Source organism: Hemitrygon akajei, chromosome 3 (assembly GCF_048418815.1).
Source record: "Hemitrygon akajei chromosome 3, sHemAka1.3, whole genome shotgun sequence".
Taxonomy (NCBI): Eukaryota; Metazoa; Chordata; class Chondrichthyes; order Myliobatiformes; family Dasyatidae; genus Hemitrygon; species Hemitrygon akajei.
This window is the reverse complement of record NC_133126.1, coordinates 61,495,128-61,514,564: the sequence shown is the minus strand read 5'-3', so window position 1 is coordinate 61,514,564 and position 19,437 is coordinate 61,495,128. Positions and strand designations below refer to the sequence as shown.

Genomic DNA, 19,437 nt, shown 5'->3' with positions numbered 1-19,437 from the left:
TTCCCACTAATTTTTGCTTAACTTTTTGATCTCCCTTTTGCTTTTATACTTTGACTTGCTTGTCAGCCACATTTACCTCATCCCCCCTTTAGAATACTACTACTCCTTTGGTATAAATTGATCCTGTGCCTTCTGAATGGTTCCCAGAAACTCCAGCCACTGTGTTCTCCCCTTATCCTTGTGTCCCCTTTTAATCAACTTCAGCCAGCGCTTCTCTCATGCCTCTGTAGTTCCATTTACTCCACTACAATAATATGTCTGATTTTAGCTTCTCCCTCTCAAACTGCAGGGTGAATTGTATTATATTATTGAATTCTATCAGTAGATGGAAGTGATGCTGTGGCCATTACAGAGACAGGAATGGGTGCTTAATGTCCCAGGGTTTCAATGTCTTATATAAGTTAGAGGGAGGTGAAAAAAGGGAGCAGGGGTGTTGCACTACTAATCAGGGACAATATTACAGCTGCACTTAAGAGTGGACATAATGGAGGAATCGTCCACTATATAGGTAGAACTCAAAAACGGATAGGGTACAACAAGTTGTAAAAACAATAGAGCTGTTGTCATGGTGAACTTCAACTTCCTTAATGTAAATTGGGACTTCCTGAGTGCAGAGGTTTAGATGGGGCAGAATTTGTTAAGAGCGTCCAGGAGTGTTTGTTAACCTAATATCTAGATAGCCCAACAAGAGGTGGGGTTGTACTAGACCTGGCATTGGGTAATGAGCCTGGCCAGGGGACTGACCTTTCGATGGGGGAGCAGTTAGAGAACAGTGACCACAACTCCTTAAGTTTTATGTTAGCATTAGAAAGTATGGACCTTCCTGGAGAGTATTAAATTGGAGCAGGGCAAAATTATAAGAGGATTAGGCGGCAATGAGGAACAGTTGTTTTTGGGCAAGTCTACATCTGATATGTGGAAGGTGCTTAAAGACCAACTGCATAGTGTACAGAACAGAGATGTTCCAGTCAGAAGAAAGGACAAGAATGGCAAGATGAGAGAACCTGGCAAGAGAGATGATGAATTTAGTCAAGAAGAAAAAGGAAAAGTATGTAAAGCTTAGGAAGCTAGAATCAAACAAAGCCCTTGAGGATTATAAAGAAGCCAGAAAAGAACTCAGGAAAGGAATTAGGAAAGCCAGGAGGGGCCATGAAAAGTCTTTGGCAAGTAGGATTAAAGAGAATCCCAAGCATTCTGTACTTACATAAAGAGCAAGAGGATAACAAGGGAGAGGGTAGGACCACTCAGGGATAAAGGCGGGCACATCTGCTTGTATGTGGAGGATGTGGGCAAGATTCTTAATGAGCACTTAACTTCAATATTTACCAAAGAGAAGGATGTGGAGGATATGGAGATCAGTGCCTAGTGTATTAATATGCTGGGGTATTTGAAGTAAAGGAGGAGGTTGTGATGGGTCTCTTAAAAGACCATTGACTTAACAGAGGAGCAGTTTCAGTAATAGACCAAGACAAATGCGCTGCTCCAAAGAGCACTATCTGAAGTCATTCTTACTCTATAAGAAGTCAACCTATAGACGAGGAAGTGATGATCCCTCCTGTTAGACTGTTTGTGTTAAATTACTTTTTATTCTTTCTACTTCTGTTCTAATATTTATATCTGTGCACTTGTAATGCTACTGTGACACTGTAATTTTCTTTGGGATCAATAAAGTATCTACCTATCATATAAATGTGAGGAAGATGGAAGGATATGCACATTGTGTAAGCTGAGAGGATTAGTTAGGTTGTCACAACATTCCTGTACAGTACTGTTCTATGTTCTATATTATGATGTACTTACTGGTCATGCCATCCAGGTGTTGGAATTCACTACAATTCATTACAAGTGTTACTAAAAGGGATTTGACGATCTGGCACAGCTCATCTTCTGGATAATACACAACATACCAATGGTAGAAGAGTGGAATGATTTACATGGGATTCCATGTCAATCAAATGGACTGCTCTGACCTGAAAATTGTTAAACTCACCTGATGCTAAATCCACATCCCTTCAGATAAATAGGAAGTATTTCAAATACATCCCTGACTCATTTTGCAGGTGTTATGAAGTGGAGAAGTCAAGAAGTCAAGCCTTTTAGTTCAAAATGCTCATTCTCTCTACTATTTCAGTAATAATGATATGTGTGTGGATGTTCTATTTTAATTTCGGGTTAATGACACCAGCCACTCCATCACCAACCTCCCATGATCTTCCTGGCAGGGTCTCTACAACTGATTGTCAAGAGGAAGCAGTTATACTTCCTTCTTAGAGGCAGTAATTCTCTGACATTTGTTTTTCACAAATGATGTTTGACACTTCTCAGCTCAAAATAAAGCAGTCAGTGATCAGCCCTACTTCTAAAAAAAAATTAATGAAAGAAGATCATTATTGAAGCCATTGAAGACAACTGGCTATAGTTTGCATAAGTTCCTACGATACAGTTAATTGGGACACATCGGAACCTGTACATTTGAGCCCAATTAAGCGGCTGTCTGAATTAGCCGAAGTTTCATGGAAATAGTTTAAAAAGGTACAAAAAAGACAAACTACCATTCAACAAGTAATGAATTAAATGAAATACAGAACAAATTAAAATTAACTAATGCTACTAATAGTTATCAATGGAGAAGTTCATCCAGGGGTGTCCAGAGGGGCAAGAGGAAGGCATAGCAACTTTGGTGAAGGGGCTTCTGGAGCAGCTCACTCACCTTTGGTCCCCACTGGACAATCAGCTCTCACCTGTTGCTCAAAGTAGCTGTTTGTATGTAACAGCAGCCACACCCTGGTACACTGCTTTGACAGGCCAGCTAAACAATGTGAGGGTAGCCAGCAGACTTCATACTTAGGTGAAATAGGGACATGCCTGTCCTAGCGTTTGAAGTTAGCTCCAGTGGACTGGGCGGATGAGATCATCAGTGAGATCCAATGGCCAAGGTGGCAGTTCTGCAACACTTCGTGGAGAGCAAAAGACATGATAAGGTACAGAAGCAGTCATAGCTATCCACTGCAACCAATGAAGACCCCAGTTTGTGACGACTGCTCGTACCACTGGACCTGAACTTTCGCAGTTGAGAGAATGGACTAGTCCCAGTGCAATGGCTTTTCCACTATTAAAAACTCTCCCACACAGGTTTGGCTGTCATTGTCACATATGATGGACAACCAGCACGATGCTGTGTTCTTTTGATTAGCTGTTAACAAAATTGACGCAGACACCTAATGCAGATGATGGGCTACCTTCAGACTAATTTCAGCCTCTAAATCTTCATTTTCATTGTAACATTCAAGAAGATTGTTGATACCTGCAAATTCCTCATACTTCCTAACTTGTTGAAGTAGTGAAATCATTTCACTTTCACTCCCGGCTTTTCTGGCATCTCCAAGCCTAAATGCTTGAAACCGCAGTGAGTAATACAATTCTAAATTGTCTTATTTCTTGCCAACTATCAGTGACAAAGATCACTACTTCTTGAACACAAAGACAAACAAATAATGCTATTTAAAAAAGCACAGTGTAATGTCTAACAGCCACAAAAGTTCAGGTGACAGATGCTAGCTAGAAACTGTTTGGCAATAGTCTGTTAGGCTTTTTCCATTGAGGTTGGGTGAGACTACAACTAGTGGTAATGGATTAAGGATGAAAAATGAAATGATTAAAGGGAACATGAGAGGGAACAACTTCAATCAAAGGGTGGTGCAAGTGCAAGTGGCAAGTGTGGATTCAATTTCAATATTTGGGTTGGTACTTGGATGGAAGCAGTATAGAGGACTATGGACTGGGTGTAGGCTGATGAGAATAGGTAGATTAATGGTTCAGCATGGACTAGATGGGACAAAAAGCCTATTTCTGTGTTGTAGTGTTCTGAGACTCTAAGAGTGTCCCAAATAAGTGGTTACCTTGATTAACCAATGGACAAATTAACTGGAATCCACCGTATCACCAGGCTGAACTGTTTTAAGCTGAATTTCTAACAATCACAATTTTTTATGAAAGATGTTACGTCGTCATTGAAAATTTTCCCTTTGATCTCCATTACCTTCTTCCCTGGCATCTTTTCAATCAAATGCCATATTATGTCAAGTCAGTCACTTTCTGCTCTGCTCAGGAATTCAGCTGAAGTCCATGTTTAGGCTAAAGTTTGAAATGAGGTCTGTAGCTCAAATTTATCCCCATGGAATCTCGACTACATTGTGGAGGAGGTTATTGCTAAGTAAGTATTCTTGATAGCGCTCTTCCATTGCTTTTGTAATAACTGACAGTGCAGGATGAAAGAGCAGTGATTAAATAGGGAAGACGCATGCTGCCCTTGTAAAAAGGATATGGCTGGCTAATTTCCCACATTAATTGGGGAAGGACTAGTACAGTTGTAAGAAAACGTTTGTGAACCCTTTGCAATTACCTAGCTTTCTACATTAATTACTCATAAAATGTGGTCTGATCTTCACCTAAGTCACAATACAATCACAATCTGCCTTAACTAATAACACTCTAACAATTATACTTCTCATCAATACTGAGTACACCATTTAAAAACAATCACAGTCTAGGTGCAAAAAACTATGTGAACCTCTGGGGTAAAGCCTTCTACAAAAGCTATTTGGTGCCAAGTGTTCCAATCAATGAATGCTGAAGGAGGTGAAAAAGACCCCAAGGGTAACAGCAAAAGACCTGCAAAAATGTCTAGAACTTGCTGAAGTCTCTGTTCATATGTCAACCATAAGAAAAACACTGAACAAGAATGATGTTCGTGGAAGGACACCATAGAGGAAACTACTGCTTTCCAAAACAAACTTTGCTGCACGTTTCATGTTTGCAAAAAAAACACCTAGATGTTCCACAACGCTTCTGGGATGATGTTCTGTGGACAAATGAGACAAAAATTGAACTTCTTTTGGCAGAAATGCACACCACTATATTTGGAGGAAAAAGGGCACTGCACACCAACACCAAAACCTCATCCCAACTGTGAAGCATGGTAGATGGAGCATCATAGTTTAGGGCTGCTTTGCTGCCTCAGGGAACAATGAATTCAAAATTGTATCAAGACATTTTAACTGTCTGTCACCTGAGGCTTAATAGAAGTTGGATAATGCACAAGACAATGATCAGAAACACAAGTAATTCAACAACAGAATAGTATAAAAAGAAGAAAATTTGTGTTTTGGAATGGCCAAATCAGAGTCATGACCTTAACCCAATCGAGATGTTGTGGCATGACCTGAAGAGGACTGTTCATGCAAGATATCCCAGAAATATTGATGAACTTAAACAGTTCTGACTGGAGGAATGGTCTAAGATTCCTCCTTGCTGTTGTGCAAGTCTGATCAGCAGCTGCAGGAAGTGCTTGGTGGAGGTTACTGCTATTAAAGGAGGTTCTACCAATTATTAAATACAAGAGTTCACATACTTTTTCCAGCTTGGACTGTGAATGATTGAACAATGAGTTCAACAAAGACATGAAAAGTACAATTGTTTGTGTGTTTTTAGTTTAGGCAGATTGTGATTGACTATTATTGTGACTTAGATGAAGATCAGACCACATTTTACGAGTAATTAATGCAGAAAACCAGGTTCACAAACTTTTTCTTGCAATTGTGTATTGGAAAAAAAAACTAAGGCCAGGGAATAGTTTTAGATAAAAGGTGCCCCTGCAATATAGCTCAAATTTGATCAGGGCCTGCTGTATTTCCATCATTCCTTAATGTGTCTACCATCACCAATTTACATTCTATCACGAGAAAGACTGAAAACATTTGTAAATATTTCATCAACAATTTCTGTATTCACAAACCAGGCTCTGTTAACATAAGATGAAAGAATTACACTCATCAATTTAAGAGAAAGATTAGCAGTGTGTTGAGGAAAATGTATTTTCTCCTAGAGGGCACTAAAAGCCTGGAAGTATAATGCAGTTATAAACCTGCATCATATTTAAAAAGGACTTGAATATGAACCAGTTACCATAATAAGCAATGCTACAGCCCAATAGCTTAACCTGGACAACCGTTTTACCCAGAAGGGTCCTGATCGGCATAAGGCCTTCTTATACACCAGAAATTTTTTTGATTCTGTGACTTATGAGAATATGCTCCTTCTCTAGATGATTACCTACCAATATTGATGAGTAAACATGATGAGACTGTAATTTAGTCCTGTGATGTGGCTGCACCACGATGGCGCCTCATTTTTAGGTGTTCTTGGTGCTACCCACCAAATGCTCTTCCGTCCTTCACATTGTGCAATAATTTGTCATATGGCTTGACGCCAAGGACGCATGCCAGTTATTAAGTTACACATTGTGAAGCTAAAATATTAATCTACTGTTGGTAAAACCTCCTGAATACCCTGTTTTAAAATGCTATTTTCAATAATACATGAAAATGGTGTGAAAACAAAACTTATTCTTCACAGAGTTTAGGAGGCAATCACTCCTGCCAATGCTAGCTGGATATGGTGGTGAAGTATTTCATTACTGGAATGCTAATCCAAAAAAGTACCACACTGTGACAGTTTAAGACTATGAAATTGACCTTATTAAAAAATCTACATCAGTAAGAGTCACCAAAATGCCAGCTAATTGTTTTGCAATGACAATTGGTTTACTTATTTTCTTCAGAGAAGAAAATCTGCCCCGGTTATCTAGTCTGTGTCTCTAGTATTACTGGAGACCAATTGTTGTTTTTATATTATCATGTCTTATATATCAGCTCAATGTTAAATGGGATTTAAAAACACATCTAACAACTCTACAAATGAAACCACTAGATGCTGAATCAGGAAATAGCAAAGGCACCAGATACACAAGGTAAGAACCTCCTCTTCAAACAGTGACCCTCTGCAACAGCTTGAGTGCCTGTGACTGATAACTACTGCTTACCTCCCAGTGTTGGAATGCAGCCTGTACCTCACATTCATATTGGTTCTTTACAGTTTTTAAACAGAGCTCCCTATAGATACCTGTAATCACAAAATCACATTTTCTGATGTAGCAATAAAAAGATTCATGTCCATAAGCAAGACTATTTAATTAGCATTTATATAAAGATCCTCACCAGATCAGGAGTTACAAATCACAATTAGTTTGATACCACTATTTTGTCATATTTAATGCAAGTCCGCTGACAAGATGTTAAAGTAAATCGCTCCTCCTTTCCTTTGACTTAAATGGATCGTTAAATGAGAATATGACAGGTCAATTCTTGATTGATGTTTTCGTATGAACATTTTATTTCTATATTGATACAGCAGATATTTTATACAAATCTAGTAACCCATCTACTAGATTTTTAAATAAATCATACACATTTCCAATGAATTTTAGTGGTTCTTTATCAATACCTAAACTATGTAAAATTCATTCCTTCTTACAAATTTTCTTTATACTATTTCAAAATGCTATTAAAACAAAAATATTAAGGCATGATAAACTAATTCACAAATTTGTCCAGAAAGAACATAGTTTGCTTCCCTCCTTCATTTTTTCTGAAGACATTGAATAATGTTGCATAACGTTTTACAACTGTTTGATGATAGCCCTCATAACTTAGCAAGTGCAATAACTCAACATAATGCTGCTAGCCTTCTAACAGATCTTGGTTACATGGACTGTGGTAGTGACGTAATTAGGAAAAGAGATGAAAGGGGCAAGTGACAAAAGTAAAAAGCTAATCAAAATATTCCCCTTCCTGGATGTCAACATGCAAAGGCTTCTGTAACGTTCATCAGAAAGCAATTTAAAACAAGCATAGCTCATCATTTCTTCCTCTTTACTGGAATCACTGGAACCAATTCTAATGCTTTACTATAGCCGTAGTTGAGATCAGCTAACTCAATTTAAACTACATTGTTCAAATCTGCAAGATACAGACCAAAAAGATCAGAAAAGCAGCTTCTTTTTCTTTCAGTCTGCCAGTGGTTTCCACATGGAGTCCGACAACATAACCAAGTCTCACTGGGAATACTCAAAATTATACCACAGTGTTTGGATAGGGTAGCAAGTACAATCTCAGGTCTTGTGCTTGGTCTGAGATCCCACTGATTTCAATTAAGTACCAAGAGTTAATAGGTTTAATGGAAGAATAATATTTTGCTTTATTTTAATGGTTTAAGCCATTTATGTTTAGTTATATTTTCAATGATTTAACATTTTTACACATTTGGTATCCTATTTCTAAAATTTATTATCAATCTTAAGAAGCAATAAAAGACTTTAAAGAGTTTGCAGAGTTTTTGAATATCTATTAAAACTGATTCATCTATAATGTATTCAAATAGCGTTAAATAAAAACTAATGAAATAATAAAGACAATTGAAAATACTAAAATAATCAATAATCATTTACTTTAATTTTACATTTTTACAAGTAAAATAATTCAAACAGAAACCTGCGTTTAACTTTTTTGTAGAAATAATGACCCCATTATTGTGGATGGGGTTCTTGTCCAAGTATCAGTCAATCCTGGTTTAAAGCTAAAGGGTGAGCTACTGAATGCATTCAGCTCTTCAATATGCCAGTGGAAATGGGCACATGAACTGGCATCTACAGGTTGCTTCAGATAGGTGCACTTGGCTTTCCTGAAGAACTGCCAGTAGTTGATCAATAAGTGGTGCAAAACTATTTTAAGAGCCCTAGAGTAGCATTCTAAATCAGTTCCACAGTTACTCACAAGATTCATAATAGATGCTTGCTTGATAAAATCCAGCCACCCCACTGACGACCATTTAGTTTAATGAGCATCTTTCCTTGGATGTGCCAAAATTGGCTCTTGGCACAAGCTTCATAAACTTGCTAAAATTCCATTCTTCTTTGTGACCACTGTCTCTCGCTGAACCAGCTACTTCTTCTTAGTCAGCCTTACACTTAGATTCATACACTTGATAATAAAGATTGCCAATTTCCACCTCTGTGACAAAGACTGGTAAACTTTTGGTAAGATGGTGACATCTTCAATCGTAGCTGCTTCTGCAGGGTCAACCCAAAGGTGTTCATTATCCTTTTAAAATGTATTTTTTACGATCACAAGACCCTGCTGAACATTAAGAACTTCAAGTACTGTAGGTCTGCCCCATCAGCAAGTTGCTCGCTGGCAGAGAAAGTGAAGATCTGGACTCGGTGCAGATCACACTGCTGCCTGCATCGGAGGAGTCAGTGCACGAAGGAGGTGTGCAGTCTAACAGCAAGTGATCGTCTTAGTCACTTTTCTTGTGATTGCAAGACCCTGTTGGAGACTGTTAATGTGGAATGCTGCAAGTCAGATTCACTGATTTATTTACTGGCGTACAGCGGGGAATCTGTGTGGCCTTGGTCATAGCAAGGACTAGGCCTCAAGCCGTGGTGTTGCATGTTTACAGCCCCTAAGCTGGAGTCAGTGCTGCCATCCCAGTGTTCGCTGTATTGTGATCGACTACAGATTTCTGCAACGTTCATGGACTCAAGAGTCTAGGACTATATGAGGTGATTGATAAATTCATGGCCTAATGTGGAAGGAGTCAATTTTAGAAAACCTAACACATTTATTTTTCAACATAGTCCCCTCCTACATTTACACACTTAGTGCAGTGGTCATGGAGCAAACAGATCTTGGACCTTCAGAAAGTGTCCACAGCAGGGGTGATTGTTAAGTTCGTGGCCGAAGGTAGAAGAGTTCTACAGCTCTTGTTACATGCACATGCAGTTCAACTCTGAGTGATTATGCAGAAAGTTTGAAGTTAATAACTTATCAGTTAATAATTCATCAGAGGTGATTGATAAGTTTGTGGCCTAAAGTAGAAGATGAGTTATTAACCAAACTTTCTGCATAATCACTCAAAGAGTTGACCTGCATGTGCTTGTAAAGAGAGCTGTATAACTCATCTCCTTTTACCTTAGGCCACAAACTTATCAATCACCCATCTGTGGACATTTTTTGGAGGACCAAGATCCGTATGCTCCACGACGGCTGGACTAAGTGTGTAAATGTAAGAGGGGACTACGTTCTAAAATTGACTCCTTCTACCTTAGGCCATGAACTTATCAATCACCCCTTGTATTTTTTTGTATGACTGAATTTTACTGACATCTTACATGTGCCTGCTACCTTATTTTTGCTGTATGTGCCTTGTGCTGTGTTTGACTGTACCTTGACCCCAGAGTAAGGCTGTTTCAGTTGGCTCTATTCAGGGATACTCGTGTATGATTGAACGTCATCAATAGTTACATCAGCTGAAATCTATCAGCATATTCAAGAAATACAAAATCTAAAACTTTCTTACATTTTTGAGGTAAATGTTGCTAGTTCATCACAAAACCAAACATTTACCAACACGTCTCGATTCATAAGAATGTACAAGGAGCTCTGTACAACGTAGACATCAAAAAGAAACTTGTTTAACTTACAAGCAATGAATAAATGTTGTGATAAAATGCAGAGGTGACAAATCTATGCCATTTATATATTATGAAGATCAGGATATTGTATAAATCACTTTGCAAATAAACAAAATTACAAGATACAAATAAGAAAACCAACCATCATATTTAGTATGAATTAAATCAGCAACATTCACAAGAAAATTACTATGTGGAACATTTTTTTTACCTGCAACTTTTGTTCGAATTTGCATATTCTCTTGCAAGGCCGCTAATGGTTCCAAATATTCAGGAGCCTTTCCTGCTATAACTTCCTCAAGCTTCGCTTCTACTTGGCTTAATCTTTCCCTGTATAACCTAAAAATAAAAACACCATTTAATATTATTAACACAAGGAAGCCTGCAGGTGCTGGAAAGATAAAGCAACACACAAAAAATGTGGGAGGAACTCAGCAGGTCAGAAAAGTATGGAAAAATATAAACAGTCGATGTTTTGGGCTGAGACCCTTCTTCAGGATTGAGAAAGAAGGGGAAGATGCCAGAATAAAAAGGTGGAGGGGAGGGGAAGATGCAAGCTGGAAGGTGATAAGTGGGGAAGGTCTGGAGAAGAAAGAATCTGACAAGAGATAAGAGTGGACCATTGGAGAAAGGGGAGGAGGCGGGGACCCGGGGGAAGTAATTGGCAGGTGAAAAGTAGTAAAAGGGCAAAGTGGGGAATAGGGGAAGGAGGAAGGGGAGGGGGAATTTGTTTACCAGAAGGGGAAATCGATGTTCATGCCATCAGGTTGTAGGGTGCCCAGCCGCAATACAAGATGTTTACCCTGGGGTGGCCTAATCATGGTTCAAGAAGAGGCCATGGAGCAACACATCAAAATTAAAATGTTTGGCTACTGGGAAGTCCCACTTGAGGTGGATGGTGCAGAGGTGCTCAACGAAGCAGTTCCCCCAATTTGCAACGGGTCTCACCAAAGTCGAGAAGGCCACATCGGGAGCACTGGATACAATAGAAGGCCCCAGCAGATCCCTGGAAAGACTGTTTGGGGCTATGAATGGAGGGGAGGAAGGTCAAGTGTAGCACTTGGGTTATTTGCAGGGATAATTGCCAGGAGGGAGATTAGTGGAGAGGACGAATGGACAAGAGAATCGCAGTGGGAGTGATCCCTGCAGAAATTGGGGTGAGGGGGGTAAAAATGTTTTATGGTAGGATCTATTTGGTATGGCAAAAGTTGCGGAGTATAATGTGTTGGATGCCAAGGCATTGGTGGTCAGTAAGGACAAGAGGACTCTATCACTATCAAGGCAGCGGGAAGATGGGGTGAGCGTGAATTATGGGAAATGAAGGATTTGCGGGTGAGGGCAGCATCAATAGCAGAGGGTGGGAAACCCCACTCTTTACAGAAGGAGGACACCTCTGATGTCCTGGAACAGAATATCACATCATGAAAACAGATGCGGCAGAGACGAAGAAACTCAGAAAAGGGAACAGCATTTTTTATAGGGTGGGAAGAGGTATAGTTGAGATAACCTTAGGAATCAGTAGATTTGTTAAAGATGTTGGTTGACAATTTGTCTCCAGAGATGGAGACAGAGAGATCAAGAAAGGGGAGGGAGGTGTCAGAGAATTTAAGGGCAGGGTGGAAGTTAAATACAAAGTTGATAAAATTGGCAAACACAGCATGCTGGATGAAGCAGCGCCAATGTAGTCATCCATGTAGCGGAGGAAGAGTAGGGGAGTATAACCGGGGAAGGCTTCGAACACAGACTGCTCTACATAGCCAGCGAAAAGGCAGGCATAGCTTGGGCTCATGACAGCACTCATGGCTACCCCTCGAGAATGGAGCAAGTGGGAGGAGCCAAAGGAAACATTATTCTGGGCGAGGACCAGTTCTGCCAGTTGGGGGAAGGTGGTGGTGAAGGAGGATTGGTTACTCATAAATAATTGGATTTAGCTGATTCAAATCTACACAAGAACATGACAAATCTCATTTTTCCAAGAGGATATTAGCAGATTTTCAAATGAAAGTCATCGTGAATAGTTAAATTAATCTTTTAACTTACATGACACAAAATGGTCTGGAATTTACACTTGGGACATAGTGGTTAATGTGCTGTACATAAAGTGGTCTAATCAAAATTAATGGGAAGTTAAAGATCAGCTATAGTTCAACCATCAGCAGCATGCAGCACATTTTAGCAACATTGTTAGTAATTTATTTTTCAAATCTGCATCCAGCATATAATTTCAAAATTGAAACATAATAATTTATTTGTGAACATGGTAAAATCAACAAGTATGAAACAAAGCAGAAGCCACATGGCTCCTTGAAGAAATGTATAAGATGCAAATAAATTATTGAATAATCATAGAAATTTATAGCACAGGAAGCCATTCAACTCACCAAAACAATATAATCAATCTATTCTCCGCAACTAAAGAGTTACCAATATAAATACCATTGATGTCTTCCAAAATTCTCCTGTCTTGGAAACTATTTCTTTCAACTGGAAAATAATACCTGCTATACAGTAATAATGTGAAAACCTAGGAATTGTACAAGAGATCCTAATTAAGAATAGAATGACTTGATAGACTTGAAACGTTTAAATTAATAAGAAAAAACTACAAAGGAAAAAAACAAAATTGTTCACCATACTTGAAACTGGTAGCTTATAGTAAACATGGAAGATCAGAAATAGGATTTCTTGTAACTTCTCTGATATACAAAGGTTATGGCTGATCCTTTATCATTTCCCACACAAATCCCATATCCTTCAATTCTTGCAGTAGTCAGAAGTCTATCCACCTTTGTTCTGAACATACTCAACGATTAAGCTTCCATAGCCCTCAAATACAGAATTCAAAGTTTCCATTAAATTACAAGAAGCATCTTCCCAACTTAGTCATGAGAATGAGTTTGAGAATATTTTACGCTTCAATGAGTGAGATCTCCATGCATTCTTTTAACTTCAAGGGTATAGATCTAATTTACTTAATCTCTCCTTTCTCCACTACTACCACCACTCATGCCCTGAATCTATTTGATATACATTTGTTACACTCACTCAAACTTATTTCCTCTTCCGTGTAGGAAGTCCATTCCTATAAATATTCTATTTGTGGTCTCACCAGGATTCCAAATGAATTCATAAATGGTAAAGCCCATTGAAAGTATGTATATTGATACTCAGAAACCATCCGGTTTAGTCCTTCATACAACCCAAAAGTTGAATCTCTTGGAATTCACGACAGTGCACTCACAAAAGTAATGAGGAGGAGTGGGGTTATTTGGCCCTTCATCAAGACTGTGGCTAGATATAGTAATTCAATGTTATCTTCTTGCACTGTCCCATCAGTGAGTTCGGAAATTAGCTGAGCAGCAGTACGGAGTTGGAATACTGGTCCACTATTATAACTGGTAGAATAAGTGGTGTGCATAATGACATCAGTTGGGACTGCAACTATTCACCATTTATATAAACTTAGAAAATGAGATAGAAAACCATTTATCCAAGTTCGTAATGCACAGACAGATGGCATCATCAGTAGTTAATGCTTCCATTTGCACTGCAAAGTAGACAGAAGTTTTTTTAAGCTTTGGACCTGAAACTATACATAGTCTATACATATTAATCTCTGACAAAAATATTATCCTAATAACCATTGCCAATTGCCAGCATTGTACTATGAGTTCAATGGCAACTTTGTAGATGGCTGTATATATAATAAGAAAAGTTCACAGCTGCTGTCAGCTATTCAACTCTTGTATCGCTACCTAACTACAAACTACCCTGACATTGCTCTGCTTTGGGCAAGGTCTCAGTATTTTTTAAAATGGCATATTGAAGCATATTGTTGTTTAACAAACATCATGGCACTAAACAAAAAAAAAGTATATAAGTAACACACCCAAAATGCTGGAGGAACGCAGTACCCCAGGCAGCATCTATGGAAAAGAGTAAACAGTCATCAGGTCTTGGCCCAAAACTTTTTGACTGTTTACTCTTTTCCATAGATGCTGCCTGGCCTGCTGAGTTCCTCCAGCATTTGTGCATGTTGCTTGGATTTCCAGCATCTGCAGAATTTCTCCTGTTTGTGACTAAGCATATAACTTCCTCTGAAAAATTCAAAATAACAGATTAAATTTCTTAAACATTTGATATTTCATCTTCTACATGAATTAGATAACTTTAATCATTATTTCACACTTTATAAGGTTTTTAAAAATAAATTGCGCTTTTTCTTTTGTGACTGTAGCGGTTAATTGAAAACAAACCAAAACCGCTGAGAGACTAAGCTGGGGTACTCGACACTGTATGATGTCCTTCCAAATAACGAATTTCCAAATCGAGAAAAGGTACATTCAATCCTCTATTACAAAACCAGAAAAGATGAATGATCTTAGAGTGATAAAAAAACTAACAAATCTAAATTAGCGATATAAGCGGCAAAATAACATAATCAACGTAATAATAATGTTCTAATTGGCGATACTAAGCGATATAACCACATTATTAGCATGGTTAGGCGTTCCAATTGGCGGACAAATAATGTAACTGAGCAAAGTTAGTGTAATCAATTAGCATATTTAAGCAGTCAACAAAAAAAACCATTCCCTGTGGTTCCACTAGATTAAGCTGAGAGCAGATGCAGCAGAGATGGAGGAATTGAGAGAAGGGGATGGCAATTTTCCTCTGTCTCCACCCCATCTATTCTCAGGATGAGGCTTTTCATTCCAGACGAAGGAGATGTCCTCCTTCTTCAAAGAAAGGCCTTCGTTAGCATCTCTTCTATTTCGAACACGTCTGCCCTCACCCCATCTTCCTGCCACCCCACCAGCAACAGTGTTCCCCTTGTCCTCACCTACCACCATCCGTGTTCAACACATAATTCTCTGTAACTTCTGCCACCACCAAGCACATCTTTTCTTCATCACCCACCCCAACCTTCTACAGGGATCGCTCACTACACAACTCCCTTGTCCATTCATTCACTGATCTCCCTCCTGGCACTTACTGTAAGCAAAACAAGTGCTACATCTGTCCCTACACCTTCTCCCTCAGGGCCCCAAACAGTCATTCCAGGTGAGGCAACACTTAACCTGTGATCCTGTTGGGGTTAACTACTGTATCCAGTATTCCCCATGTGACCTCCTGCACATCAGTGAGATCTGATGTAGGCCACCCATTTTAATTCCACTTCTCATTCTCATGCCTGTTCATGGCCTCTTCTACTGTTGCAATGAGGCCACACTCAGGTTGAAGGAGCAAGACCTTACATTCCATCTGGGTAGCCTCCAACCTGACGGTATGAACATCAATTTCTCAAATTTCCGGTAATGCTCCCCACCCCCCCTCAGCATTCCCCATTCCCATTTTTCCTTTTTTTACCTTACGTACCCATCACCTTCCTCTGGTGCTCCAGAAGGGTGTGGGTCCCCACCAGAATTGAAATGTTGCCCTTCTCAACAGGGTCCGGCCAAACCAGCACTAATGCATCAAGGACCTCAGACATTCTCACATCGGCCTCCGAGAACTCCAACTTCACTGACAAGTAACCGTCGTACGGATAATCACTAGCACTAAGCTCCCAGATCTCCAGTGCCCTCAATGGGGTCAATGGTAAATGCTTCAGATACCGGCTGTAAAACAAACAGTACAACAACGTGACCCACAACCTGGTGTCGGGAATGGCTTTAGCATAAATACCCTCTATCCGGAGCGACACACTGGAGCATGGTCCCACTAAGCTTTCAGGAATAGGGCCTTTCGTTTTTGGGGGTTCCTTGTATATTGCTGGGAACGTGTTCTCCCAGAGACATCAGGCCATTCTCTCACTGGGTCTCCTCTAAGTTTTCCCAACAACTCTCTCTGTTCAGGTACCCAGGGGCTCATTCCCCTTCTGGTGTGACACCTGCTGCCAGCAGCCCTCCTCACTGTTTGTCCCCTTAGGGAATCCCCCCCCCCCCATCAGCTCCATTATATCAGGGGGTCACACCCACTGATAACAGCCGACGTATCTCTTAACTCTGCCACAGTCTCCTCTACCGCTCCCCGGGGTAGGCTATCCATGGTCACTTCGCTGCAGGAGACCACAACCGAAGACTGTACCCCGCTGACTGAGTCCTCCTGTGCCTCCGCCGTGTTCTCCTCTTCCCGTACCTCTCTGATCAGCTCAACAAAAGATGGAGGGGGGCACGTCTTACGAGACTGTCAAAGACCCCATGCAATCAGGTCCTGGGACTGGGCACCCCTGGTTATCTGGTCCACTCGTAACTGATCCACCCCAGCCGCCTGAATGACCCCTCTGCACTGCAAGCAAGTTAGCTGCCTCTCTAGCCAAAAAATATAAGCAGAAAGCTTCTCCCCCTTCTCCTGACACATGTTCTGAAACCCCACCATGAGCTCCACTGGGCTTCCTGCCAGGCCAAAAGCATTGTCCAGTGCTTGCACGTAATTGACAGTTGTCACTACGGGATACCACAACCTGGTGGCTCTCACAACGTCAGCAGCCCACCCGCTCAAACTCTCAACCAATCTCTGTCGTTTTACGTCATCAGAGCACTGCCACTTATCTAACCACTGAGACGTCTGCTCCACCCAAGCCTTGTACTCCTCTTCCCCCTCAGGGGTGGGCGTTTTTCCGGAGGATAGGCGGAGCCTGCCATAGCTGGGATTTTGAAACTGGTCATTTTTTCCATTTATTTCCCAGAGAGGTAAGGGCAGATACTAACTCAGAATTCTCACTCTTCCCTGGGGGATGTGAACTAATTAGCCATTCCAAATCCGACCACTCCTTCCCCTCACTCCTCAGAAACGATAGAATCCTATCTTTGAAATCTTCGCGCCCCCCCCCCACCACCCAGCTACCGCTACATTAGCACTAAAACGAGAGCTGAGCCCGCCATTTTATCAAACCTCCACCCCGCAGTCAGAATTTTATCAGTACTTAACAGGCGAATTAACAATTCATCCGGAGTACAAATATCTACCCTGCTGGTACAATACTCAGGGTAATCACACAGCAACCAACGAAATCAATCATGAACAATACCCCCACAATTGTAACTCTTGCTTTGGCTAGTGGCTTAATCAACGGGAAGACAGCCCCTGGCCCAGCCAAACTTAAGAAATTTTGTTTGGATGGATCTACGCGATGTGTTCCCTGTTACAAATCAGTACCATAAAATGCGATTAAACAACTGAGCTTTATAATTCTTATTGACTATATGATTAGTAAAGAAACAAAAAAAAGGACCCATTCTCATGAAACATTCTAATGCGCAACGTTGGAGCTCACGGTTCAGTCCACTGGTTTCTCGTCGACCTCCTCGAGTGTAGCCAATCCCTGGACCCTTGCTCAAAGTCAGCTCTATCCGGCGGTCTACCAACTCTCTCCATTTGCATCTTCTCTCCTCATCTCACCAGCAAAAGACTGCAAAATCCCTGCTCCCAGACCCACAAGGAAGAACAACATCCCTCTCATTGGATTGCCCCACATTCCAAAGCCCCGTCATCTCTAGTCATAACCCAAACATTGCTGCTACAGAGAAACCATTACTTTACAGCGCGTTACACCTTCAACATCATGCATGCCAATCTGTCTGTGTGCTACAAGTTCATCTACCTTTTTCCATATACTGCTCACATTCAAATGTATCACTTGTATTCACCCTTTTTGATTTTGTCTACCTTTTATGTTGCAACTCATCCTGTTGAATGTAATTTTGCCCTAACATCAGTCTCTCCCTGCTAGGAGTCTCACTACACATTTCCTGTCTGTAAACCAACTACCTCATCTTCAACACTATCACTCCGGTTCCCATCCACCTGCCAAATTAGTCTAAATTTACCCGAACAACTCTAGCCAACCTGCCTCAGGTTCAGGTGTAACCTGTTTCTTCTGTACGGGCCATAAGAGACCCCAATAATCCATAAATCTGAACCCTTACCTCCTGCACCAGTTCCTCAGCCACACATTCACCTGCCAAATCATTCTATTCTTACCTTCACTGGCACTTGGCACAGGCAGCAATCTAGAGATAACTACCCTGGAGGTCCTGTTTCTCAGCTTCCTGTCTAGCTCCGTAACATACCACTTCTTCCTCAAAGGACAGTGAGGCAACGCAGTCATCAACATGGAAGCAATGTAAAACTGTATTCACTGTCTCATAGTTGAACTGCTCTTCACTGTATTCTGCGCATTTCCCAAGAGCGAAATTGGCACAGATTGGTGATTAAGTTACTCGAGAGATGTACCACCATATCTTGGCTGAGGTCACCCTCAGGCCACCAGAGAAACCTCAGCAGATCTGCATCTTCTGCCTGTACTTTAACCTGATGAAATATTGATTCAATATCTACCATGGTCACCATTATTTACTTCCTGAATATGGTTACGACTCCAGAGAGTGAGCTAGTAAGACCTGGTCCCTGTAAAAGCTGAGCAGGAAGTGATATTCCTTGAAAAGGCGCTCCACAGTCAAACACAACATGAAATTTCCCAGGCTAAGAAGTTGGTGTAGGAGGGAGGGCATAAGATTTTTGGATCATTGGGCTCTCTTCCACAGAAGTTGGGACCTGCAAACGAGAGTTGCACAGGGATGGGAACAAGAGTGACAGAACAGATAGTTGAGAGGTTGTGGAGACAGATGTTGTTAAGAGCTCAAGGTCAGGAATCAAAATGCTGAGCATTTGCCTTGAGCTGCATATATTTCAATGCAAGAAGTATCGTAGGAAAGGCAGATGAGTTCAGGGCATGATATTGTAGCCATTAGTGAGACTTGGTTGCAGGAGAGGCAGGAAGAGTAGCTCACTATTTCAGAGTTCCGTTGTTTTGGACATGACAGAGCAGGAGGGGTGGGGTAACTAGTCAGGAAAAACATCACAGCCGTGCTCAGCCAGGACAGATTAGAAAACCCGTGAGGTGTAAGGGATTTAAATTAACCAGGAGGGCTAAAAGAAGGCATGAAGTTGCCTGAGCAGACAAGGTGAAGGAGAATCCTCAGGGACTCTACAAATACGTCAAGAGCAAAAGGATCGCAAGTGACAAAACTGATCCTCTGGAACAGGATTCAAGAGATGGGGGA

General features: G+C 40.7%; 1 protein-coding gene across 2 annotated transcripts in view; it reads right to left on the bottom strand.

Annotated features, from left to right (window-relative positions):
* brms1la (BRMS1 like transcriptional repressor a) overlaps positions 1 to 19,437 on the bottom strand; it is a 45,574-nt gene that overhangs the window by 11,619 nt on the left and 14,518 nt on the right. For both annotated transcript variants that reach the window (XM_073039987.1, XM_073039986.1), the window contains exons 3-4: positions 10,581 to 10,708; positions 6,881 to 6,960 (exon numbers count right to left, since the gene is read on the bottom strand). In XM_073039987.1, the coding sequence (XP_072896088.1) occupies positions 6,881 to 6,960; positions 10,581 to 10,708 (208 nt within the window). The remainder of the gene's footprint in view (positions 1 to 6,880; positions 6,961 to 10,580; positions 10,709 to 19,437) is intronic.